General features: G+C 61.3%; 1 protein-coding gene across 2 annotated transcripts in view; it reads left to right on the top strand.

The window, feature by feature from the left end:
- The window catches only part of LOC119110562 (bicaudal D-related protein homolog), a 49,239-nt gene that overhangs the window by 6,029 nt on the left and 17,712 nt on the right, over positions 1-25,498 (top strand). Inside the window, exon 1 of one of the 2 annotated variants that reach the window (XM_037234440.1) lies at positions 14,543-14,820. The exons of the other annotated variant lie outside the window; for it this stretch is intronic. Coding sequence (XP_037090335.1) covers positions 14,563-14,820 — 258 coding nt within the window. The 5' untranslated portion in view covers positions 14,543-14,562. Of the gene's footprint in view, positions 1-14,542; positions 14,821-25,498 lie in introns of those variants that run through there. 2 annotated transcript variants of the gene reach the window in all.

Below are 25,498 nucleotides of genomic sequence, written 5' to 3'. Positions count from 1 at the left end.
GCTGGATGGCCGGGCTAGGTAGAGTTGTAACTCTACTGGGTTTAGATTTGAAATTATTTATAGGAACGTCGGACCTGTCGGCTGTCGGTTGACTTTGGCTTTGGAACCCAGAGGCGGCTTATTGTCACGTCGCGCGTCTGGGTCAGGGACGCACACAGCGACCTGTCTTCAGTGGTCTGTTCCTCCTATCTGTTTGATTGGTCATTGTTCTAGACCTACCAGCCACAGTGCCAATAAACGTGCTGCGATAATCTGAAAGGCGATTACAGCCATGACTTGGCTGGAGGTTTTCGGAGCTTGACTTATCAACTCCCGAGTTTGCTTGTGAGCCCACTACTCCGTCGATATATTCACACCAGATGCAGGATCATCGGAAATATTGCATTGAAAAAAGCAGACAGACTTCGCGAGATTCTAAATGGGACGACTAAGGAGGGGATGCTTCAAAACCCCATGGCTTTTAGCGCTGTTTTAGTTTCAAGGGGTTTGAGCCCATGTTGGAAGGCGGCAGGGCCTTCTTACAGAAAACCGAGACTCTCGTTCCGCTCTAGCTGTTCGTAAGGCAACCTCCCCCCCCCCCCCGCAGCCCACCCTCTCACCGTAAGGAAGCCCCAACGACCCGTAACATCGCCTTCGAGTATTTCTGTTCGTCGTCTTTGAAAGGCTCGCTGCCGCTAAAAAAGGTATTCATTGAATGGGGGCGTGTCTGAGTTGCAGTTATGCTACTGCTCCTTGCAAATAGGCCACACTGGAAGCATTTCGGCAGTACAGCTGAGTACAGTTTGGTACAATCCCGAAGGGATATGAGGCACACAGCATGACGTCATCATATCATGAAACACGTCTGATGCTGGCAGCAAGGTGCATTCAGTGGTGTGGAATGGTGATATGAATGGATAATGAATATGATTGAGTGGAATCCCTTATGTACGGTACGGTAGCGGCCACAGCAGGTTTCACTGGAATAGTCAAAATTATGGAATGCTTCATCGAAAGATTCCAGTCCTGTTGGCTTTGTTACGCCAACTTTTCTCAGGATTCTCCACCGCTTTATGCATTTGCTGTCACGAATGCTCCCTGTGTAGTCGCGCTTACGTTCCGTCCGCAAATAACTCCAGCTTCCACGGGCCACCCTGCCGCAGTATAGCCCTCCGCTTTCATGACTACAAAGGCATGTGGTGCACGTGACGGAGCGACGGGCGGCGCAGCACGCAGCACCTCCGTGCCGGGGGCTCTGCGAGTCCGTGGTGCCGGGGGCTCCGCGAGCCCTCGTGACCCGCTGTGGCGGCGCTCACCATTGGCACCAACGGCAGGCTCTCGTGGGGACTGTAGGGTCGTCGGTCAGCTGTGTGGACCGACGCTGTACCGGGGTCGATATCCCGCCCGGTCCAGCCGACCACCGCTGCGTCACGACTGTGACGTCACCGGCAGGTGTCACCGTCCGCCCGGTGACGCGCGTGCCTGCGCACGCTGCTTTGGCCGGGGGAGCTGACAGGCGGGCTTTACCTGGGATCGCGCCGCCGGGACGGGCAGGCGAATGCGAGACGGGCTCTGGCGTGCAAGATAAGACCAGGCCTCGCTGGATGTAAGCAGGCTTGTGTCAGCAAACACGCTCCGCAAAGCGTGCGTTCTACACTAACCAGCGTTCAGCAACCGCTACCAACACTCTGACGGAAAGAAATGTGGTCTGCGGCGATTGCGACAGACGATGACATGACTATGACTGATCGGAGCGTTTGTGATTGCCCGGATAGTGCTCAATGTCTCGTGTTCCACTCAAGAGAGACTGTTCGCTAATCGCCCAGTGTTCGCAGAATCATATAGTGGATGGCATTGCTCTCAGAATCCTGGCGATGGATGCGTGAATGTCCGACAGGGCGTCTCAGCTCTTCTGTGCAGTTCCTGCAGCGTTTCCCATCCTCACACCGACACCTCACACAAGAATAGCCCTTGCAGCGTCGAGCCCTGACGCTCCACCGAACTCCTCTGGATGAGACATCTAGGCGTCTACTGCGGAGAGCCTGTCCCGCCCTGGCGCTCCCCGCCGGACGCGGGTGGCGCGGCGAGCTGTGCTCCGGAGCCGGAGCCGCTGCCGGGTCGGCCGGCCCAGGTGCGGTGCTGACTCACCCCTTCCGGCCTCTCGCCGGGCGCGCTGTGCACGGTGAAAGTTCCGGCTGCCGTGCATGAGCCGGCTGCGGCCCGGACCGGCGCGTCGACTGCCGGGCCGGCGCAGCCGGCCGCTGCGCCGCCGTAACGTGATTTCACGCTCCCCTTCCGCGCCGCCGGCCTCTCCGCTTCTGGGGCGGACGCAGGGCGCCAGCATCCTGTCGCGCCGCCGTGCCGCTGCGCCGGCTTCCCCGGTGGCGCCACCTGTCGACCTCGCTGGTGGCGTGACCTTCGGCGGTCGGGGTCACCCTGCTAAGGTCGACGTGCTTGCTGAGGCGCGGCCGTCGGTCCTAACAGTGTCTGGATAGCGGCCTGCAAGTGGGCGTGCGGCAGCTGGTGACGTCATTTGTAGGGAGCGTGCGGCGGCTGGTGACGTCGCTCCAAGGGAGCGTGCGGCGGCTGGTGACGTTGTTCCAAAGAAGCGTATGCCTGGTGACGTCATTCCAAGGGAGTGTGTGGCGGCCGGTGACGTTATTCCAAGGGAGAGTGCGGCTGGAGACGTCATTCCCAGGGAGCGCGCGGCAGCTGGTGACGTCATTCCAACGGAGCGCGCGGCTGGTGACGTCATTCCCTGGTAGCGCGCGGCAGCTGGTGACGGCACTCAGCCGCTTTGTTGTGCCGCGCGGCCCGTCGCCCGAGGTCGTATGGGGATCGTGAGGGGCCATAAAGCCGGCTGGCAGCGGGGTGACACTCAAAGGTGACCAGTTCGGTGAGAGTGAACTCACTGAAGAACAGGTGCCGTCGCTCGGCAGTCCGAACACACAGCGAGCGCGGCGACCGCCCTTGCACTACCTCTGCGGTTTCGTGAAAACCAGTCGATCCTGCCTGAGGCGCGTCCGCAAACGGCGAGCAGAGCTGTGGCGATCGCTCTGGAATGCCCGGCGTACGTCGGCGGCCCGGAGCCCGGAGGACGCCAGGGCGGCCGCGCGAACGCTGACGTTTGGAAAACCGACCCGGCGGTGCGGCAGTGCCCAGCAGCGGCGTGGTAATCGACTTGGAGCTGGTGTTGAACGCTGATAGAACTATTGGCGTGATAAGGAAAGCTGAGCTGAGCAGTGTGGCGGTTGGACTTGCTGACCGAAGGATACAGGTGTCGTCGATTTTCTTTGTGAGAGACCTGTCTGGAACATACGTCTTGGGTATAAGACCTACCAAGCGGGTCATGCCTCGAGTGCCACATACATTCTTTGCCATGCCAATGGAGCTGAGATCGCGTTTAAGGTCTTATTAACCCATTTCTTTGCTACTGCAGACTTGCAGCACCCAACGGTGCTTTCATCAGTACTCGTATACAACATGGAATTGCAACACAGTTCCATGAGAGACAGGTCCACGCCCATGCGGGGCAGCCGCGCTGCTCCTCAAATCAGGTGCCACATGGGTCATTACCGGACCCTATTTCCCTGGAAATGGTAGGAGCGTGGCTAGCGCGTATCATCGTCCACCTGGCCGGACAGTTATGGCAGTGTAATCATGCAGGGGTCGGCTTTTATGTAAATGCACGTCTAGCTGGCCATGTGGGTAGAGCAAATAAGCTCGAAGGGTACCGCCATCACTACTCTGGCCAGGGAAGGCCTTCTATTTTTTTGTTTCTTCGTCTCAGGTCACAGCTCTCGGTGTGCCCGGCGTAATTGATAAATGAGACCTCAGAGAAATCCCAAGCCCGCTGCCGGAGCTGCCGGCCGGTCAACGACACGTGCCGTACGCTCTCCGGCGCTGGCGCGGCCCCAGCGAGCCGCTCAAGGGTGATTAGGGCGTCTCCAGTCGGCTCGAGATGCGAGAGAGGAGCACCCAACGCCGCCGCCGGCCACGGTAGGCTGGTGATGGAGGTCACGCCCGACATACAGGCGGGGAGCCGATCAAAAGAGGCGGGGAGCCGGCGACCACGGCCGACCAAGAGAGGCGGGGAGCCGGCGACCACGGCCGATCAAAAGAGGCGGGGAGCCGGCGACCACGGCCGATCAAAAGAGGCGGGGAGCCGGCGACCACGGACGACCAAGAGAGGCGGGGAGCCGGCGACCACGGCCGATCAAAAGAGGCGGGGAGCCGGCGACCACGGCCGATCAAAAGAGGCGGGGAGCCGGCGACCACGGACGACCAAGAGAGGCGGGGAGCCGGCGACCACGGCCGACCAAGAGAGGCGGGGAGCCGGCGACCACGGCCGACCAAGAGAGGCGGGGAGCAGGCGACCACGGCCGATCAAAAGAGGCGGGGAGCCGGCGACCACGGCCGATCAAGAGACGCCGACGGAAACCGGCAGCGAGCTTGTGCACGGTCCGAGGACAGTGCTTAACTGCCGGGCTACAGACTCGGCCGCTGTTGCAGTGTAATAAGCTTACCTCCCACGCGCCAATTAGCCAGATTTGTTAGTAGCTGGAGCTGCCACAAGTAAGTTCCAGCTACTGACAAATCTGGCTCATGTCCACAATTTTCACTGGAAAATTTCACAAGGAAGTTGCAGCTACTAACAGATCTCGCTCTGTTTGCCAGTTCCAAGCGCGCCCCTGCGCAGCGTATGGTCTTACATCACCGAAGCACCACGTTCGGAAACCATAGGCTTCTCTCCAGCGGTCGCGACCTCATCGCGATCCCGGCTAATTACAGCAAAACACACGATGCTGAATCGATGCCGCCAATCTATCTCTCGCAGGCAATCCCAGAGTCAATTAAAGGGTGGGAGATCCATCTCCCCGATAGAGGCCCCTGTAGCCCGGCTGCAGGGAGCGATCTCTCCCTAGTCCATTGTCCGCGAGGTCACCGGACGCCGTCGACCCATCTGTCTCCGGGACCTGTGAGGAACCTCGGTGACCCGAGACTGCTATGCACCACCCGAACAATAGTCATTCAGTTCCGCCACTTCTGAGTCATTCCATCGGATGTAAACGGAGCTCGTTCGTGGAGCGCCTTCAGCTACCAATGATTGGTCGTGGGTAATCGCTGAGAATCTCAGGACGTCCCGCGTGTGAGTGGGCCTCAGATCATCTCCTTTCCTGCTGACTGTTGTGAACACCCCGGAATGTTATTGATGCCTGATCATCCTCGGGGCCGATGGCATGCCAGATCCCATTATTGTCCTCAGTGCATTGTGCTGAGGACGCTACCAAATGTGCACGTGCAGCCAACCCGCTGAATCCATTGTTACGAACCAAACCGACCGGCTCGCTTGGCATAGCTGACCGTCTTCCAATGCGCCGCTCTGGTGTTTGTCAGCACTTTTCGGAAATCCGTCATGTCAGCATCAGATCACAAACTGCTACTCCTTCCCATTTTCCTGAGGACCTAGTTAAAACTAGCCTGCTTCGCGACCCATTTCCCTCGTTCATCGATTAAAGCCTCTGGTTTTTTTGCCGCCGTGCCGCCGGCGCCAGCGCATCATCTGCCGACCGTGCCTTGCAGTGTGGTGTGAACTGAGCCGGCGGCGGCCGTGCTCGACGCCCGCCGGCGCTCCCACCGAGCACCAGATGCTCGCGCCGAGAACAATGCGTCCCGCCGCCGCGCCATTAATCGCTGCGGCGATGGCTGCGCCGATACATTCGCGGCGCGCGCCGGCAGGAAATGGCCGGCGCTCTGCCCAGCCGTAGCGACCCGGACTGGGATCGGCAGTCAGGGCGGAATGGGATCGGCGGTCTGAGCGGACTGGGATCGGCGGTCTGAGCGGACTGGGATCGGCGGTCGGAGAGGACAGGGATAGGCAGTCTGGGTAGACTGGGATCGGCGGTCTGGGCGGACTGGGTTAGGCGGTCTGGGCAGACTGGGATCGGCGTTCTGAGAGGACTGAAATCGGCAGTCTGAACGGACTGGGATTAGCGCCCGAGAGGAATGGGATCGGTGGTCTGGGCCGGTAGTGGAGGCCGGACGTGTGGGAGCTGGCAGGCCGGGACGGGGCTTTGAGGCTCAGTGTCGGCCTCGTCCACCTGCTCCACTGCCCTGAGGCATACAGAGACGCAGTCGTAGCTGGTGGCCAGGCCTCTGTCGATTGCAGCGGGTCGTCCGCGACGCTAGCTCCTGGTCCCTTTTGTCGGATGCCTTGTCAGCGCGCCGGCCAAACGCAGGCCTCCCGCTGCGACAGTCGGCTTTTGCTCAGACGTCAGACTGAGGCGCCGTGATGGTGGAAACGCATACTACCTCCCGAACAGTTCAGCTCCTGTCGGCTCTACCCACAAGTGCCGCAGCCTGTTTCGACACCGTTGCGGCTGGGGGCGGCTGACTAATTGACGACTGTCACCGCCTGGCCGAGTAGGCTCTGTCCGAGTATCAGTGGCAGTCTGTGTCTACGTGTCAGCGAGCGCCTGGCGACCGGCATGGCGTCCCACTTCAGGCGTGGCGCCCGCCTTTCCAGGCGGCGGGCGCAGGCGCCGACCTTTGGGGGCCTCTGACGGTCGAAACAAGCGATTGGGGGTGCCTTTGGCTAGGACGTCACTTTCAAGAATGGGGGGGGGGGGGGCTTTCAACGGTAATTTGGACTTATTGAGACCATTTTTGCTAGACATCATCAAAGACCTAGCGTTAAAATCTGAAGTTATATTTGCAGGGCAGGCCGCAAAAAGTACACAAGGTGACCTGTTGTCCGACGCCTCTCTTGTCGGGGAGGTCGAATGCCAAGCTGTTCGTGGGTCATGTCTCAGGACAGGAAAATCATACTCGCGGTGTATGGGAACATGCGAAATTGTGGCCAAGTCGTGATGGTCCACTCCATTGTAATCGCTATCACATTGGTCAAACGTTACGGCGGATCAGTGGCTCTTACTCTGGAGTTAAGTCGTCAGTCCTCAGGGGGTTCGGGCGATGGTGGTACAGTGATTAAGGGGCTCGGCCGTTCCGGAGCTGTCCGTCCAGGGCTCGAGACCCTGCCACACGATTACCGTATATACATATTACCAAATGAGGGCTCGAAATGACTGTGGCAGTCGATTGGACGTAACGCCCCAATGATTATAGTTTTCAGGCTGAGTTTACTTTTGTTTCAAGGATGAGCGTGCAGTTATCATGTCAATGAAGGGTTCACGTGGCATGCGCTGGTGAATGAGGCTCCATTACAGACAAAGTCAAGTCACCCACCACCGATAGCGGTGGCCTTGACCTTTCCCGCAGGCAGGGGGCGGCCGATCAGATCAATGCGGCCTGCACGCGAGGCTCACGCTGGGACAAAACTATTCTCAGACTCACAGCATGAAATACGCCCTATAATTTCTAGTATTGGCCCCGCGCACAACTTCTCACGAATTCATTAGACTTGCGACAGCTGGTAGTCCTGCTGAGCTTTCCGGCCGAGCGGCCTCGGTCCGGACAGGTCCAGGGGCTTACGCACTCCCGCTGCGTCAGTGGATAACCTCGTTGCTCTGTATTTCGCCGCCGGGGGGGGGGGGGGATCCGGTCTTTCGAGTCCATCAGTCGAGTCGTTCTCGTGAGTCGGTCTCGACAGGCGAACAACGCGAGGCAGGCGGATTCACGAGGCAGACGTGACTTGCGGGGCAGACGTGGCTCACGAAGCAGAGGTGGCTCACGAGGCAGACGTGGCTCACGAGGCAGAGGTGGCTCACGAGGCAGACGTGGCTCGCGGGGCAGACGTGGCCCTAAGGCAGACGCGGCTCAAGGGGCCGACGTGGCTGACGAGGCGGGCACAGCTGTTGAGGCGGGTGCGGCTGCTTAAGCCCGCGCGGACCAGGCCACTGGCGTCCGCCATAGCGCCGGCATAATCGCGACGTGTCGGCCGGGAAGGGACCACAATGGCGCCGGGTTTTCGATCCGGTCGGGGGTCAGCAGGCCGGGTCAGCGGCGGAACGTCCGATGTCGATCTGTCTCGGCGGTCAATTTCACTTTTGGCTTGGTGAACCGCGAGCGTCACGACTCTACTCGGGGTCGCGTTGGCATCGTGTCGAGCATCACCCTGGCTTCCGCTGGGAGAAAGTGCGCTTGAGATGAGGACGTCAGAGCACGAGTGCCTCTTCTCCACGTCTCGGGGAAGGCGGCGCTCCTCGGAACGCGCCGGACGCCATTTATTGTCGTTGAGCAATCGGCGCGGCGGAACAATGCGCTGTTGGGCGGCGGTGTTTCGTCTGAGACGGTGCGGGTGACCGCACTGTCATTAGCTCCGCCTCGGCGGTCACCACCGCGTAATCCCGGGATAGCCGGCGATCGGCAACGGCCAGCCCAGATGCCGCGATTGGGGCCGTTTCGCAAATGCCGCCGATTGCACCATTACGACAGAATGCCGAATGCCGCACTGGGATATCGGATCGGATCGCATGCGATCCGGGATAGCGTCGTTTCGCAAACGTCTGTCTCCCGGGGTTTTGGGCCAGTACCAGGCCGCGCGGTCTCGCCGTGCGTGGCGGCGCTCGCCCTGCGCTGCCCCGTGCGTGCCAACCGCGCGCCGTGACCTCGCCTCGTCCGCAAATGGGTTAATGGGAGCGGTGGAGCCGCGGCGGCGGGCTGCCGGCTCCAGCTGGCGGGGCCTCACCAGCGGCCGGCCCATGTGCCGGCGCTATGCGTGCCGACGGATTCGTCGGAGCGCTGTCGGGAGATGCGCCCCGGAGTCACCTCGAAGTGCAAGTTTCCCTTCTCACGCCTGCGTCGCCGACAGACGCGCCGCCATCCATCACGTGCTGTGGACCGGCGGTGTGGCCGCCAGACGGCATCAGGCCGAGCGCGATGGATCGCCCTCTCCGAACGCGTCGATTTCTCCGACTCGTCGCGCTGGCTGAGCCGTCCAGGCCGCGGCAGCGCAATAATCAATGTGCCCGGCGTGCGACCGCATAACCCTCCTAGCCGTCCTCGATTCGATCACATAGGTGCGGCGCGCGCGCGACCAACTGGCGCGACGATCCGTCATCGAACACGTCGTCGACTCCGGCACAGCTGCGGCGGGTCGCGACGGGCGCCGGCGGAGCGAACGGCGCGCCTCTCGCTGGAGCATGCAGCAGCCGTTCTGTCCTGTTTGCGAACTGACGACATGCCGGGGGGCTTCAGAGAGGCTCTAGCGTCTAGTTCGCTCTGCTGTTTGGTTGAGAACTGGATCTAACCTCTGGTGTAAATATCGGCTCACCGCTGCATCCTTGGTCTTACAAGGTTATGCGCAATCTTGGTGTTTACGGATCCTGTCCGGGGGTATCTTTATATATCCGGGAATATCCTGCCCGGGGGTATCTTCATACATCCGGGGCTATCCTACCCGGGGGTATCTTTGCTGAACATCAAATGCAGCCCGAAGGATAAAGGCTAAGATAAGCTTCGCGCAGTTACCCAGATTCTTTGTCATGCAAAATTCGTGTCAGCGAATATACAAAGCTAACTATAGGTGGTGTAGATTATAGTCGGTTCCCAAGCACCAAGCGCCGACATGTTCCAGGTTCGCGGCTTGAATCACACACTCTGAAGTCTGACCAAGGAATCGGCATAACTGTGACACCCAGTAGCACCCAGTGACACCCAGTGGTACCCAGTGGCGCCCAGTGGCACCCAGTGGCACCCAGTGGCACCTGGTGGTACCCATTGACACCCAGTGGCACACATTTCAAATTGTACCGCATCTGGTCTAATGTCATCTGAAAAACTGTAGCAATACCGATGCATTGATCTATTGCAGTGCAATGCGCCCATTGCAATGGACGGGAGCCGATTCTATACGTGGCGGAAATTCGATACGTGCGATATGCACAAGCTCAAAATGGAGATACGGACTGGCTCAAAATGGACACAAGCTGAGCTGTTAACCCAGGAATGCAGACAGATAGCATTAACACATGCCCAATGCTTAATGTCACACTAATTATCTTAACTCACCTCATCGCATTAACACTATGTGAGTAAGCCATTTGAAAGGGTTTCCAAGTAGCGTCGAAATCTGTCATTTCATTATTGTAATTAGTGTACGGCTAACGGATGCGTACCGTGATTAGACGGAGCTTTGTTAGGCCTTTATTCTCAACGTCTTTAGCCGTACGCAGAACTTTACATGTAGGTATTACGGTATCCCAAGCTGTCTCACTCACATGTCATTGTCTCTAGCAGATGCCTTCATCTGGCTACACTGTTATGCGGCGCGACGTGCGCTGCGAAGGCGAAGCCTCGGCTCTGACCAGTTCATGTAGATCTTTCATCTGCACACAAAAGCATGGAGTCCATTCTGTCACTGAACAACTCAAATACGCAAGGTTAGACTTGCATATGGTACCACCTTTGTCGGCGAACATATGGTCGGCACGTCACCACTGTTAATGGCCCCGCGAGGCTTTACAAAGCCCCGCATTCCCCGAGCGTTGCTGCCGCCTACCGGCAGGCCGCGTGCCGCGGTCACCAGTGTAACCGACCGGGCCCCGACCGGCGGCGCGGTCACCAGTGTAAACGCCCGGGCCCTGGCCGGCGGCCGCTCCCACGTCCCGCTGCGTGCCGCCGCGGCGCCCCACGCACGGCACGGCCGGGCGCGGCGGGCGCGCGCGCGCACTCAGCCGCCCAGCACCGATCCGGCCGGAAAGTTGGTCAGAGCGGCTCGCCGCTGCGCCTGCCGGCCTGGCGGCCGGGCAAGCCGTTTCACTGGGTGTGCTGGCGTGGGAGCGACCGTTTCCGGCTTGGTGGCCTACGGCGGCCGAATGGCTGGGCGCGTGCTGTCCAGAGAAGAGGCTTTCGCCGCGAGTCTGATAACGCGTGATTAATTCGGCTTTTACTTGGTCTGGATCTGGCCGGTGATATCCGAGCTGATGATGTTCCCGCCGCCTCCACGCCGCCACCTGCTTCAATTGCCTTTACCTTTGTGAACGAGCCGGTAGTCAGCACCGTACAGACGTGGTGCCCCACCGGTCCAGCGCGGTATAGCGCCCCACAGTGGCACCATGGCCGCCCTGCCACCAGTGCCCAAGCCTTCTCGAACGCCTACCTGGCTCCGGGACCGGTTATGAGTCAGAGGCAAAGAGCTGGGTCGAGCAGGGCCCCACCCAGCGGCCGGGCGCCGCACGTCAAGGCTATTTCTCAGTGCGTCATTATGCCAGCGTGACGTCAGCGACAAGGACAGCGGCACCCAGTCCGCTCCCTTTGTCTCTCTGTCTGTCGGCATGTCTATTGGTGAGTTTATTTGTCTGTTTGTCCGCTTCTGCCTGTCTGTGTGTGTGTCTGTTTTTCTGTCTGCCTCTCTGCCTACCTGCCTATTGTCTCGGGAGCTGGGCAGTCTTTTTGTGAGAACTGCTGGCACAGCGATTTTCAGCCGTTCAGAGGTCGATGCTGGTCAAATTATTATTAGCTACACTGATAAGAGGCAAATACTGACCTACCGAGAGGCCGCATCATGCTCAAGTCGAAACCGTTACTGGGTACAACCGGCACAACGGGACGCGGCCCCTGGCGCTCTCACCGCGCCATGGCACCACGCCGCGCGCGCCGCGCCGCTCTCGTCTCGCCGCGCCGCGTGCGCCGCCGTTGCACGCGACAGGTCACAGCTGGATGGCGGCCAAGGGCGTCCGGCCCGGCCGCCGGTGCACCGTGCCGCGCCGACTTGACGATGGTGCAACGCCGGGCCGGCGGCTGGCGGGCTTGGTCGGGCCGGCGCGGAAAACCCGGCGAGCAGCCGGGCGCGGCGTCGGGGATTGCCCTGACACTCGACGCCTGACACCGGCTGGCGGTGTCGGTCAGGTGCACGCGGCGGCACGGCGAACGAGATGATCGCTCAGGTGGCGTGATGGGTTATGATGAGGGCGATGTGGCGTGCGACGGTGATGACACGTGATGATCGGCGAGCGACGCGGCGTGCGGTACGCTACGGCCAATCACCATCGGTCTGACGGCGCTGAGTCAGCTAACGGTGCCGGGGTCATGACGAGAACCGGGCCTCACAGCGACAACCGAGGGCTCCATCCGAGCCGACACGATACGTCATCCCGACACATATCCTGCTCTCAGCAGCCGTGCCGAAATAGGCCCTAATTAGTGTATAATGAGCGGGCAGAAGCCGCCGACGAATGCCGTCCATGGTTCCCACGTCGCCGATGTGCCGGCGCAGCGGCGTGCCGTCGGACCGGAGCTCCTCCAGCGATAGACACGCGCGTCATGTTACGTCACCTCGTAAAACGCTCGGGTTCGGCCGGTCTCGGCTCGTCGGCGAGCCCGTGCGCAGCACGCTCCGTGTACTCGCACCGATCGGTCCCGATCTGCGGCGCGGGTCAGGTCCGTGACGCGCGCCCGCTCGCCGGTCACGGAGGCTCGTGAGACGTGACGGCGGGCGGCGGCGGCGTCACGACGCGCCGCCGCCGCCGAGGGCGGCCCTTTTTCTGTCCGTGATGACGTCCTTGCGGCTGGCCGAACATGACGCGAGCGCTGTGGCGTCATCAGGTGGCCTCCGTTTGCTGGGTCAGCGGTGGGGTCATCAGGTGGCCCACGCGCTGGCCGGGTCAGCCGCGGGGTCATCAGGTAGCCTCCGCGCTGGCCGGCTCAGCTGCGGGATCATGAGGTGACTTCTGTTTGCCGGGTCAACCGCGGGGTCATCAGGTGGCCTCCGCGCTGGCCGGGTCAGCTGCGGGGTCATCAGGTGGCCCCCGTGCTGGCCGGATCAGCTGCGGGGTCATCAAGTGGCCTCCGCGCTGGCCGGGTCAGCTGCGGTGTCATCAGGCGGCTCACGCGCTGGCAGGCTCAGCTGCGGGGTCATCAGGTGGCCCACACGCTGGCCAGGTCAGCTGCGGGGTCATCAGGTGGCATCCGCACTGGCCGGGTCAGCTTCGGGGTCATCAGGTGGCATCCGCGCTGGCTGGCTCAGCTGCGGGGTTATCAGGTGGCCTCCGCGCTGGCCGGCTCAGCTGCGGGGTCATCAGGTGGCCTCCGCGCTGGCCGGCTCAGTGACAGGGTCATCAGGTATCCTCCACACTGGCCGGCTCAGCTGCCCGGTCATCAGGTGGCCCACGCGCTGGCCAGCTCAGTAGCGCGTCAGAGGTGGGCGGGCACGCGGTCAGCTGGCGTGTAATCCATGTACCTGGTTTTCGCAATGGCCGCCGCAGAGGCCGACAGGACTGTCTCGACCGACTCCTTCACCTCTGCCGCGCTGCACCGCCTGGGGACGTGTCCTCTCGGGCCGGCTTGGAGCGAAGGTGCTACCCTGCTGTTCCGGGTTCGGGTCTCCGCTGTTCGATGCATCTGACCCTGCGTCGCCGTCTCCCGTCTCGCGCGAGATGCATCTCAAGGCCGGGGTGAAGTGGCAGGCTGGTAGAAGGTCGAGCTCCGCGCCCCGGCGGCGAGAACGCTGCATGCTCGAAACTCCGCAGGGGGCGGGGTAAGTTGCAACCTGCAATTTCAAGTCGAGACGATATTGAGCTGCATCATTTGTGGACGTGATCGACTGACCCTTGTCCGCACGTGCTGACACTTAGCGTGCCCCGCCAAGCCCCACCGTCCGCGGCGGCTGGTGCCGCCCCTGTGGCCGGCCGGGTGAACCCGCTCCGGCAGTGGTGCGCGGCTCTGGGGCAGCCGCCACCCCCGTGCGTGACGACCCACCGTCCCGCCCGGCTGCCGGAGCGTCACTTCGCGTCACGAGCCGCACCACGGCGCTGCCGTCGCGCGCCGGCGCCGCGCCCGGACACCGGCGGCGATTGCGTGCGAAATGTGATTTGCTGCGAGCGGCGCGGCCTGGCTGTGACCGTTTTGTTACTGGCGTCGTCGCACCCCGCCGCCGGCCTTCGTGACAGTCGTGGCGCGGCGCCGGCTGCCGAGTCTCCGTCTGCATCGGACGTTCACCGGACGCGCACCGGCACAGCCGGAGCCCTCCGCTCCGATGTGGCCGGAGCGATCCGCTCCACCACCGCGCTGCCGACCCCGCCCTGCTCGGCCCTGAGCGCGGCCGGCGCCCCCTCCCCATGGGTTAGGCGGCGATCGCTCGCGTCACAACCCAGCAGCAGTGCGGATGCGGTCACGGGTGGCGCCGGCTGGCGGAGGCCACGGGCTTGTTTACTCCGACCGGGGTGTCCCATTAGGCGGCCGGCCGGCCGGAGGAACGCGGCCGATCGGCAGGGACGGCTACAGGCGGGCGGCTAGGGAGTCGGAGCCACGGACTCTGTTGTTGATTGGAGTTTTAGGGCGCGCCGACTACTGTGGTCATTTTGCGCCAGGGACTCTGGGCAGGGCTGTGAGGACGGACGGCAACGCTGCCTCAGATCTGATCCAGGGAGTCTGGGCAGGGCTGTGAGGACGGACGGCAACGCCGCCTCAGATCTGATCCAGGGAGCGGAAACCGAGCTATGACCTTGAGATGGTACAAATGAGCCTGGCGGTGGACCGGCGTTTCTTTACCCTTGGCTGGCTCCGTCCCTGGTGCGCCGCTCCCCTGATGGAGTGCCGTCACAGCCGGCCGGGCACCGCCGTCCCCTGCCATCCGGTCCAAGGCATGGGTCCGGCGCGTTGACATGGCGTTCTGCCATCGGTGGGATGGGAGTGCCCGTCCCGCTGTCCTGCTGGGAGCGGTGCCGTCCGCGGCCAGCAAGACTCACCGGCGCTGTCAGGGAAGCCGCGGCAGATACTGGCCGTGGCAATGCCGCCATGTCCCGGCCCATGATCAGTGCGGACAGCAACCAGGCCTCCCCGCGTGATCGCAGCACTCTGCACTCTCCCACTGCCGGAGGGACAGGATGGGACGTGTACATTTCCACAGTGGCCTCTCAGCTGTCCCGGCCAGGCGGATGGACGGTGGGTGTGTTTGTGGTTTGTGTGGCTCTGGATCGGGGCGAAGCTGGCTCTATGTGGCAGTGACGGACAGGACTCCTTCCATGACGGCCACACGGCATGCATGGCATGTTAGCATGCATGCGTCATTAGCAACTCCGTGCTGTGACCTTCAGGAGTGCCTCATGTTGTCGGTCGCATTGACTTCAGTCCACATCACGCCGGGAATTGCACACTAGACTGCGCAAATTGCTCCGCACGGCATGTACCCTGGGCATTGTTGTAGAGATTGCTTGGCTCCGGACCGTGTAATGAATGAGGGGACAGATGCATGTATGTTTGAAGACCGTCATAAAGCCGATTATGTGGCTTGCAGGTACCATTGTCGTAATATCATGTCAAGAGATGGAGAGTTGTTGCGTGAACAGCATGCATGTGCTCAGGCTCGACTTAGTTCTTCAGCATTGAAATGTCAACATTGTAAGCTGTTTCTTCTTACATTTTACCAGGTTTTCCATATGCGATAGCGATCGGCATTGCATGCTTCCTACAGCTTTGCCAATTGCTACCAATTGATGTTGAAGCTGACCGGTTTCACTGAGTTTTCCAATCGAGATCTGCTTACCGGGCTTAATTCGCGATTGTTCACGCAAAGGGGGGGGGGGGGGGCGGGCGCATTTCAGATCAACAAGGCATTCTCATCCAACCCAGGGTCCCTAGATGTTTCTGGGGGTGTCACGAGAAGCTTCTTCATCATTCACGCATGTCATGTTTTCAAGACAAGCACTCAAAATTTTAATGCAGGCGCCCTTCGGGAGTTTGCAAGGAGGCCGAAGTTCCCAAGGGAGGTCGTCTGCTCCCCTGGCCCACGTTTTTGCACCAAGATGACTGCGCGCTTCCTAGTCATGGAAGGTGGTGACTTTCGAATATTACATCCATTCTGTAATTCAATCTGCTCTGTTAACCGACGATTGAATGACTGTCAATAAACAGCGGTCATGGTCATGTGACAAAGCATTAGCATTAAAGCGTGCTTTATGCTGTCACCACCATCACACTTGTTCCCCGTGACATATGTTTTTTGCAGCCATCCTCAGAAGGTATTTGGTGATGTCGTTGTGGACTCCGAAACTATCTATGATGTCTTTCAGACAGCAAAACGTCAAGGCCATCGTCCCGAAATCCTTACATCTTTGGGCTTGGATGTTGAATCCTTGGCGTTATAACTTTCTTGTAAATGCAGCCTTGGCCATTGGATTGCGGAGCGATGTCGCACTTATGTCCTCGCCCACTTATGTCCTCGGGAATGTTGCCTGCATTACGGCGGCTAGCGTGGAGAATAGTTCAGCTACATTGTCGTGGTGACTAGTTCCGCATTAACTGAACGCTGCTCTCGAGAGTCAGATGGTTCGAATCTCCATGCTGCCTGCACCTGAACGATTTGGTTACATTACGCGGTTGCTCACTGGTTTTATGTTCATTTCAATATTTGTGTTTTCTATACACAAAGCTGCAATATGGTCCAAAGGTACCACGATGCTCGGAAATCCGTCCCAAATCACCACAGACACGCGTTGTTTTAGATAAGATTTACTGCCAGTAGCTGGCGACGCATCACGACCTGGTAACGCCTCACGCCGCCGCCACACATGGACGTGTCCCCACCACCGCCTGGGACGGCTGTCGGCCACGTCACGCCGCCGCCACACATGGACGTGTCCCCACCACCGCCTGGGACGGCTGTCGGCCACGTCACGCCGCCGCCACACATGGACGTGTCCCCACCACCGCCTGGGACGGCTGTCGGCCACGTCACGCCGCCGCCACACATGGACGTGTCCCCACCACGCCTGGGACGGTCACGCCGCCGCCACACATGGACGTGTCCCCACCACCGCCTGGGACGGCTGTCGGCCACGTCACGCCGCCGCCACACATGGACGTGTCCCCACCACCGCCTGGGACGGCTGTCGGCCGCGTCGCCCACGCGCTCGGTGCGGCCGTTACGCAAGCGTCGCTCGCTCCGCCGCCGGTGCATGCGCCGCGTCGATGGCTCGTGTCTGGACCCGGACCGGTGACGTCACGCACGCCATTGTCAGACATCAGCTGAGCGCGTCCGGCAGGTGAAAACGACGCAGCGGCCGGCGCGCTGGGCGGCCGCCTTGCTGGTGTGAGCTGGTCGCTGGCCGCGGCCCTCACGTGATCGCGATCTGGTGGCCGCGCTGGCTGTGGTTGGCTGGTTTTATGCCACCGATTCTGTGATTCCGCCGGTGCTGGCAGTGCGCTCAAGTGTCGCAGACCTATTCGCCAGATTGGAAAAGTCTCTGGCACTCCAAGCCTTCCTTTGTCGAGGCGTGTCCAAGGCGACATGCCTGACGACGCTCAATGACTGAAACGCGAGAGCTCTGCCAGGCGAGGCCACACGGCTCTGATTGTATAGTAGTGTTGACTAACTGGGTTTATGGTCGCTTCACGCGCCGCTGGGTGCATTCGTGCCCTCTGGCATGGCCCGAGCTTTTTGTTCGAAGCACGTGGCAGTGATCAGTAAAAAGATCACGGTACGAGCTCTGGTATCGACGGCCACAGAGTTTTTATAAGCCCGCACCACCGCTGCTATTACCAAACTAAACACACACGCTCTTGGCGGCGTATCAGCTGACCTGACCAGCCGACACCTGAGACTAGAGGGTGCTCTCTCGTCACGACTGTCCGCACCCGCTCCGGCGCGCCTCCCCAGCAACAAACAGCCCGGGTCGTGACCCGACCGCGGCGCGCGCCGTGTCGTTGACCGAACCGGAAGTGACGCGTCACGCGCGCTCTGCAGGCGGTTCCCACGGCGGCGTCTCGGCCCGGCCAGCGTCACGGTGGACCGGGCCGCCGGGAGGGGCGCCGCGGCCGAGCTCCCGAGGCCCGGTGCGGGCGCGAGCTGGACCAGCAGCGGCGGAGCGCGGGCTGGCGCGGCCTGAGAGGAGGCCTCGAGCCACGGTCAGACTGACAGTGACGGAGTCGATCAGCGCCGCGTACTCAGATCAGGCTGAAGCCAAATGAGAGACTCGGAAGTGAGCGTCTTGCGGCGTGTTTGTCACTTTTCGGAAACTTAAGTCATGTCTTGCGTTCGGCATAGGCCAGAACTCAGCACCTGATGCCCCTGCCATGGTCTCCAGCAGCAACATCATGCGTACCTGCGGGCCGACGCCACCTCCGGCTCCCGTGCACGCGCCGAGCCGGCCCCGGCCTCCGGAAGCCTGGAGGTCACGCTGACCGAGGTCACGCGCGCACCGCTGGGCCGCAGCTCCCGCTGCTAATGCGACCGTGAACAAACAAACAGGCATTAGCGGCGATTATCTCATCGGAGGCGGCCGACTGGGCCGGCGGGTGGACCACCCGGCGGTGGGGCCGGCGCACGCCGCGTTCGTCTCGGCGTCAGGCGGTGTGCCGGCGTCTGCCGATCCGCACCAGCTGGGGCGGTGTCGACGCACCCGGACACAGCTGTTGCATCCGGCGGCTGCGGCGGTTGCGGCAGCCAGCTGCAGCCGCCGTAGCCGCCGCGGCGGCTCTGCTGGCACCGCGGTGGGCGCCGCCATATTGCCTCCCACGCCGGCGCGCCAAATACGGTCCCGATCGGCCAGCTGATGCGCCCGCGCAGCCGGAGAAAAACGCGATGAAAAACGCGGTGCCCGCGGACTGCGGTGGGTGTGGGCAGCGTCTCCGCTCCCAAAGACGCCAGAGGAAACGTCTCGCGTCGGAATTTTCTAGACTGTAGCTGGGATAGTGGGGAGCAATGCCCGTTGTGATTGTCTCGGATTCCGAAGTCTTTCATGATCGGCATCACCGCGTGGAATCATACTTGATCAACATTAGGCAAATTAACTGCCAGCAGTGACAATTAAGGCATTGCCGGTGCCAGTTACGGCCCCTTGCGGTATTTGTTGTGGGTTTCAACATCCATCATAATATGGGACATTCGATGCATATCACTAAGCAGCAAGGTTCTTGTGCCGCCAATGTCAGGCTTTTTTCACAGGTGGGCATTTTCTGATGACACGACGTTTGGGTCCAACTGCCAGTACTATTGCACTTGGTTTCATGTCAAGTAATATGAGAGCGACAGCTGTAGGCGATGTGTTGTATGTCGGTACATCGATGTGCTTGTCATAGAAGCTCCGTGAAAACTGTCCTTTGTTAGACCTCGTAGCGCAGCGGTGCCAAGAACGTGCTTTGCAATCACTAGAACACGCCTGGATTGGCCCACTTCGGCTTTCTGCGTCATCCACATTGGCGTCCGTGGCTGACTCGACCCTTTCGCCGCACTGCTGAGAGCCTGCTGGCGCCCGAGCGTGCATGATCTTCCTCTAAGGCTGTGTCCGGGCGGCGGGCGGTCCCGACCCGCCCGAACTTGACCCCTGGGAGCGCCAGCCGCCCTATATGGGTCAGGTGGTGAGGCGCGGGGCGCCAGAGGCCCACTTTTCTCGGCGGGTGGCGAGGCGCGCCGCACCGGAGGCGCCTCTGGCGCTGACGGACGCGGCGAGTCGGCAGAGGACATGCCCGGGGCCCGCGCACTTCGCTACGGTCTGGTTACTTTTCGTGCTGTGTTTAGTGGCATAGGGCAAGTGGCATGAAATGGCATGTACAGGGATACAGTGGTCAGTATTGAGTGGTCTAAATATGTCCCATTTGCAAACGAATGTTAATACAAATAAGCTCCTCATCAGTTTTTTGGAAAGCGCCTCAACACCAATTCAAAATCGCTGTCTATAAAACGGGTCATCATGAGTCGTAACCTGGTGGCAAGGTCAGTAAAAACCGAAAAGCCCCCGCTCCCCGACCCCGGAGTGGAGAAAAGCCAGGAAACGCCGCCCCGACCTAGAGGGCGCCGCCGCACACAGACCCCGCCGCCGGAAGCGGACTGGACTGTCGCCGCCGTCCAAACCAGGACGGACGCCAGCACAATGTGCATTGTGAATGCGCCTTGTCGGTCGGCCGGCGTATTGTGACAGCCGGTCATAACGGGACCGGACCGAGCATCGGCGCCACATGCAGGCGCCGCCGTGTAAACTGTGACCTGTGCCGGCCCCTGGTCCGCATGCGGACGAGAACAGGGCCAGCCGGCGCCATGACGTCAGCGCTGATGCTGCGCCGCCGGGGGCAGCTGCGGCTCAGTACCGTGACCAGACACAATAAGCGGTGACCCAATATTGGGCTGATCGGCGCCGTGTGGCCGCCGCCGTCGCCTCCAGCACGGGATCAATGCCACCAGCACCAGGATCAACACGGCCAGGGCCAGGATCAACATGGGCACACACACACACACACCGGTGTTCTGTATTAGTGGTCCCCAGACTATGGGCCATGACCCTTTGTGTCACCGGTTGTAGGGTGTAGAAACAAATATGTTGCCGTCCAGGAATCGTGTCTGGCGTTTTGTCCATGGTGTTATGTATGCTGCTCTCTCGTCCTGCCCGATCAGAGGCTCCTTTTACGTGTATACATACATACATACATACATACATACATACATACATACATACCTACATACATACATACATACATACATACATACATACATACATACATACATACATACATATATATATATATATATATATATATATATATATATATATATATATATATTAATGGGTCCCTTTACCGAAGGTACGCAACGATTAGGAACTTTCGTTTGTTGTCGATTGTTTGATATTCCGTTGCAGTACCTTACTGGCTTGGGTCGGATGGTTATTCGAATTACCGGCGTGCCTGGGAAAAGGTAAAAGGCAGATGTTAAATCTAGTGAGATAAGAAAGCTGCCATAGTAAGTTACAATGCACTAAACAAGATAGGAGATGGTTACTAGGTAGAACAAGTTACGGCGCATTAAAGCGGGTATGAAACCAGCATGTATAGAGAGTTGTGTACCTGTTATGTTCTAAAACTTGAAGCATTGTTCTAGCGAGTTACGATGCCCAAAAGCAGATAAACCGTCATGGGACGCTTCACGATGTTTTCTGAGTCCATTCGAAATGAGAAGCTGATTTTTTATTTTTGGAACTGGACCTGCTCGGCTCCCCGCCCCTGACCACGCCCCTTGCCACGCCCCGCCCCTACCCAGCGCGCCGTGACGTGACAAGAGACGCCGCTGGACGGCTCTGCACGGATGGCTCGGACCGAATTAATGGCGGTCGCGCATGAAACGGACGGGGTTATCAACTCGGGGTCCATCCAATCGGGGCTGGGGCGTGGTCCCGCGTGCCACCGGGCGGCGGCAGACCGGAACATCCGTCTGACGGGCGGTCCGGAAGCGGGGCGGTCCCACGCCCCGCGGCGCCTGGCACAGGGCGGCGCGGGGTCGTCCCCCCCCCCCCCGCCCGCGGTGGTGTCGGCCGTTGTGTGGCCCGCCCGTGGATCACCACCAATGTGCGGATGCGGGTAGCGAATTTGGAGAGGGTGTGGAAAAGACATGAAATAGAGGGGATTACCTGGTGCTGTGTTTGGGCTGATCGAGTGTTTGTTGTCTGGCTTGAATGAGATGCAATCCCGGAGCAATGAGATGCAAGGTATCTGTAATACATTTGTAATCCCAAGCCCAATTCCGCTTCCGTGCGTGCACAAGAAAACGATCCCGTAAAAAGAAAACAGAATAGAGCGAACAGCTGTGTTTGTTGCCAAGCATGTATCTCGTCGTTTACGTTTTGAAGCCGCATTGAGAGCGTCAAAAGCTACACACAGAACAAACAAGGAATCCTTGCCTCGGCAGTCAGAGGCAGGCGAGCGGCGTCGCGTTTGGTCTCGAGGATTGACGCCGCGCCGTCTCTCGCTTGCGATGACGTCCCCTGGCGGCGGTATCCTGCCCGTGGACGGCGCCGGCCATCCTGCATGACGTCAGACCGGTTCTCTGGACGCCACCAGGCGCTCAGGATAAAGTCAGATATGTGACGCGGCACTGGCCACTGGCCACTGCAGTGCTTCGTTCCCAGACCGGTGTGCAGTTACTCGGCGCCGCGCCACTGTCATTGGACGCGGAACGGAGGCGCGACCGACAGCGTCGCGCGGACCGCTCCGGGCGATAACAGTCGCTGATCGGGACCGGAGCGCGACGCAGAACCGGCCCGAATTTCCGCGCATCGGCCAAACTTTGACGGATGATGTCGTCCCGCTACGATTGGTGTCTGCCTCCCGCCGCCGCCGGATAACTGTCCGTCTTAAGTGATGTGAGAACGCAGCGAGAATAGAGCTGACCGGAAGTGACAGAAGCGGCGTGCGGTGCGACACGGGGCCAGAGGAGGCTCGCCGCCGCCGCCGCCGTGGCGGAGCTATTGATCCCCCACCACGCCGGCAGTTGTGCAGGGACAGCCGCGCATGCCAGCTCACCGCCCGGGCCAGTCGCTCACGTTCTGCCCGTCACGTCCGTGGCGGCAGATGCGCGACAGCGTCACTTTCCCCTCGGCTGGAGGCCAGCATCGAAAGTCTCCCCGAGGATGGGCGTCAGGTGCCGCCCTTCTGTTCGCGCCCGGCCCGCCGGCGCTGCACTCCACCCTCCGGCCCTGACGCCGCCGTCACGGGCTGGGGACGCGTCGTCACCGTGTCCGACGCGGACGGGGTGCGCCCGGCCGGCCGTCGCGCGACTTGGGATGGGAACTGGGCGGCACTCGGCGGTCGCACGCGCGCCTCGCCACCTTCGGCGCGGCAGGGCCGCCGCCGCGTCGCTGCCGCAGCGCCATGTGAACCCAAAAACGGCTCCGCGGTTCCGCCGTTCACGGCCTTTCCAATGCCGATGTAATCGCCGCGATTGCATTATTATTAGGCGGCGGCAGCGACGGCACCTGCTGAATCGCGCCCGTAAAACCAGAGCCGGCGCCGCCGTGCGCCGCTTCCCGCGCTAACAAGCCTCGCCTCGGCTGTTGCCAGCCCGTCTCCGCTGGTGCGGTCGCGTCGGCAGATGACGCGCCGAGGCCGTTTCGGCAAACAAAAGCGCCATTTACCGCCATGCTGAGGCGCTATCCAGGCTACCATCACCGCGCCGACTTCATCACTGGGCCGTTTGACCTCGGGCCACCATCATCACTTACCCAGCCGGCCGGCGCACGCCAGCCCTCAGCGGATTAAAGCTCGCGGTTTCATTAGGCCCGCTCGCCGCCCGGGACGGCGCGTCCAAAGCTAATGTTTCTCTCGGTCGAACATCCGTCGGCCTGCGATTGTTCCGGGCCGCGCCACGCTCGGCGGCCCGTTTTCGGAGCGGACAGACGGCGGCGCCGCTGTGTTCGGACGGACGCCGTGTCCGCCCGAGCCCGGCAGCTGTCTGACAGGCCGGGCCGGCCGGCGTCCGGTCGTCTCCCGAACTCGCTCGGCGGGTCTGAAGGCGCCGACCGCACAGCCGCTCACACCGCGAGGAGACGTGCTCGGCCGTCAGTCTCGTCCCCGACACTTCAGCCAGGCTGAGCTCGGCTGCTGGGCCAGATGGAAAACAGCTGTGGCGGTCAAACGTGGCTGCCTCTCGATTCTCGAGGCGATCCTCCGGCGTTGTTTAAGCTCGGTCCCCGCTCGAGGCGATCCTCCGGCGTTGTTTAGGCTCGGTCCCCGCTCGAGGCGATCCTCTGGCTTGTTTAGGCTCGGTCCCCGCTCGAGGCGATCCTCTGGCGTTGTTTGGGCTCGGTCCCCGCTCATTGCGACCCTCTGGCGCTGTTTAAGCTCGGTCCCTGCTCGAGGCGATCCTCTGGCGTTGTTTAGGCTCGGTCCCCGCTCGAGGCGATCCTCTGGCGCTGTTTAAGCTCGGTCCCCGCTCGAGGCGATCCTCTGGCGTTGTTTAGGCTCGGTCCCCGCTCGAGGCGATCCTCTGGCGTTGTTTAAGCTCGGTCCCCGCTCGAGGCGATCCTCCGGCGTTGTTTAAGCTCGGTCCCCGCTCGAGGCGATCCTCTGGCTTGTTTAGGCTCGGTCCCCGCTCGAGGCGATCCTCTGGCTTGTTTAGGCTCGGTCCCCGCTCGAGGCGATCCTCTGGCGTTGTTTGGGCTCGGTCCCCGCTCATTGCGACCCTCTGGCGCTGTTTAAGCTCGGTCCCTGCTCGAGGCGATCCTCTGGCGTTGTTTAGGCTCGGTCCCCGCTCGAGGCGATCCTCTGGCTTGTTTAGGCTCGGTCCCCGCTCGAGGCGATCCTCTGGCTTGTTTAGGCTCGGTCCCCGCTCGAGGCGATCCTCTGGCGTTGTTTAGGCTCGGTCCCCGCTCGAGGCGATCCTCCGGCGCTGTTCAGGCTCGGTCCTCCGCGATCTGCCTGATCGCAAGAAACGTTTTTTTTTCGACCACTAGTTGCGTGCAGGGCATCAACGATCTATTCGATTTCTCTCATTTCATCGTTCATAGGTGGGCTGGTACCATGAACGTCCCACGAAGCGGACATCGCCTCACCTGGCCGACACGCACGAGACCCTGCCGAAAGAGAGCTTAACGCTTCACTCTCAGCGGAGGGCTGCGTCCGACACGCGCGGCAGAAGCGACGCACCGCTGGCCGGTCAACACGTCTGTCTGTGGCGCCCACTCACCGGAAACGGACGCGCCGCGCGCCGCTTTAGCCGCACGCGTTCTCACAGCGCACGCAACGGCCAGCGTGACCTATTTAGTGGCGCCTGAACCGTCGCTGCGAGAGACGCAGTTGCCGCCGGCGGCGGCGGCGGCCGGCCTGTTGTGAGGTGTTTGTTCCCCGGGCGAGGTGCGGTTGCACCGCTGGCGTCTGGGGATCACACACGATTTCTCCCGGCTCTCTCAGTCTTCAGCTCTCGGTCGGAGCGTGTGCGGGCTCGTGATGGGTTTGTTCCGTGACGGCTTCGTGGCCGGGTGGTCTGTGTGGAGCGGGACCATGGCACCGATGGGACGGTGACGGATGCGCCGGCTTTTGCGGCTGGGTCATCGGTGAGGTTAGAAATCTCCCAGACTCGGTGGAGCGCGGGCACACGTGCGGCGTCAGCCGACTGGCATCGCTCAAACTCCCCAGGCTTGTCCGGCCGAGCTCCGAGGCTCGCCGCGCCGCTTTGCTAATGGTCGCCGCCGAGCCCTGCGAATTCCAGCTCGCAGGGCTGGACCTGGAGTCGCGTCACGCACCTCTGCCAGCCAGCCGGCCCTACACGACAGCCTTCCAGCGCTGGACTGTGCGTGACATCACCATGAGCCGGACAGAGCGTGCCCCAGCCAGCCGGCCGACGAGCGGCGCTTCTGCAGCAGCTGGGCTCGGCCGCCGCCGCCGCCGCCGCCGCCAAAGCACGCTCGTCTGCTGCTATGGAGAGGCACCCAGCGCAGCAGCCACACACGCCTGTCCGCTGCTGTGGAGAGGCATCCAGCGCAGCAGCCACACACGCCTGTCCGCTGCTGTGGAGAGGCGTCCAGCGCAGCAGCCACACACGCCTGTCCGCTGCTGTGGAGAGGCACCCAGCGCAGCAGCCACACACGCCTGTCCGTTGCTGTGGAGAGGCGCTCAGCGCAGCAGCCACACACGCCTGTCCGCTGCTGTGGAGAGGCACCCAGTGCAGCAGCCACACACGCCTGTCCGCTGCTGTGGAGAGGCGCCCAGCGCAGCACCCACACACGCCTGTCCGCTGCTGTGGAAAGGCGTCCAGCGCAGCAGCCACACACGCCTGTCCGCTGCTGTGGAGAGGCACCCAGCGCAGCAGCCACACACGCCTGTCCGTTGCTGTGGAGAGGCGCTCAGCGCAGCAGCCACA

Source organism: Pollicipes pollicipes, unplaced genomic scaffold (assembly GCF_011947565.3).
Source record: "Pollicipes pollicipes isolate AB1234 unplaced genomic scaffold, Ppol_2.1 Scaffold_7231;HRSCAF=8579_pilon_pilon_pilon, whole genome shotgun sequence".
NCBI classification, from domain to species: Eukaryota; Metazoa; Arthropoda; class Thecostraca; order Pollicipedomorpha; family Pollicipedidae; genus Pollicipes; species Pollicipes pollicipes.
This window is presented reverse-complemented; position numbering and strand designations above follow the sequence as displayed.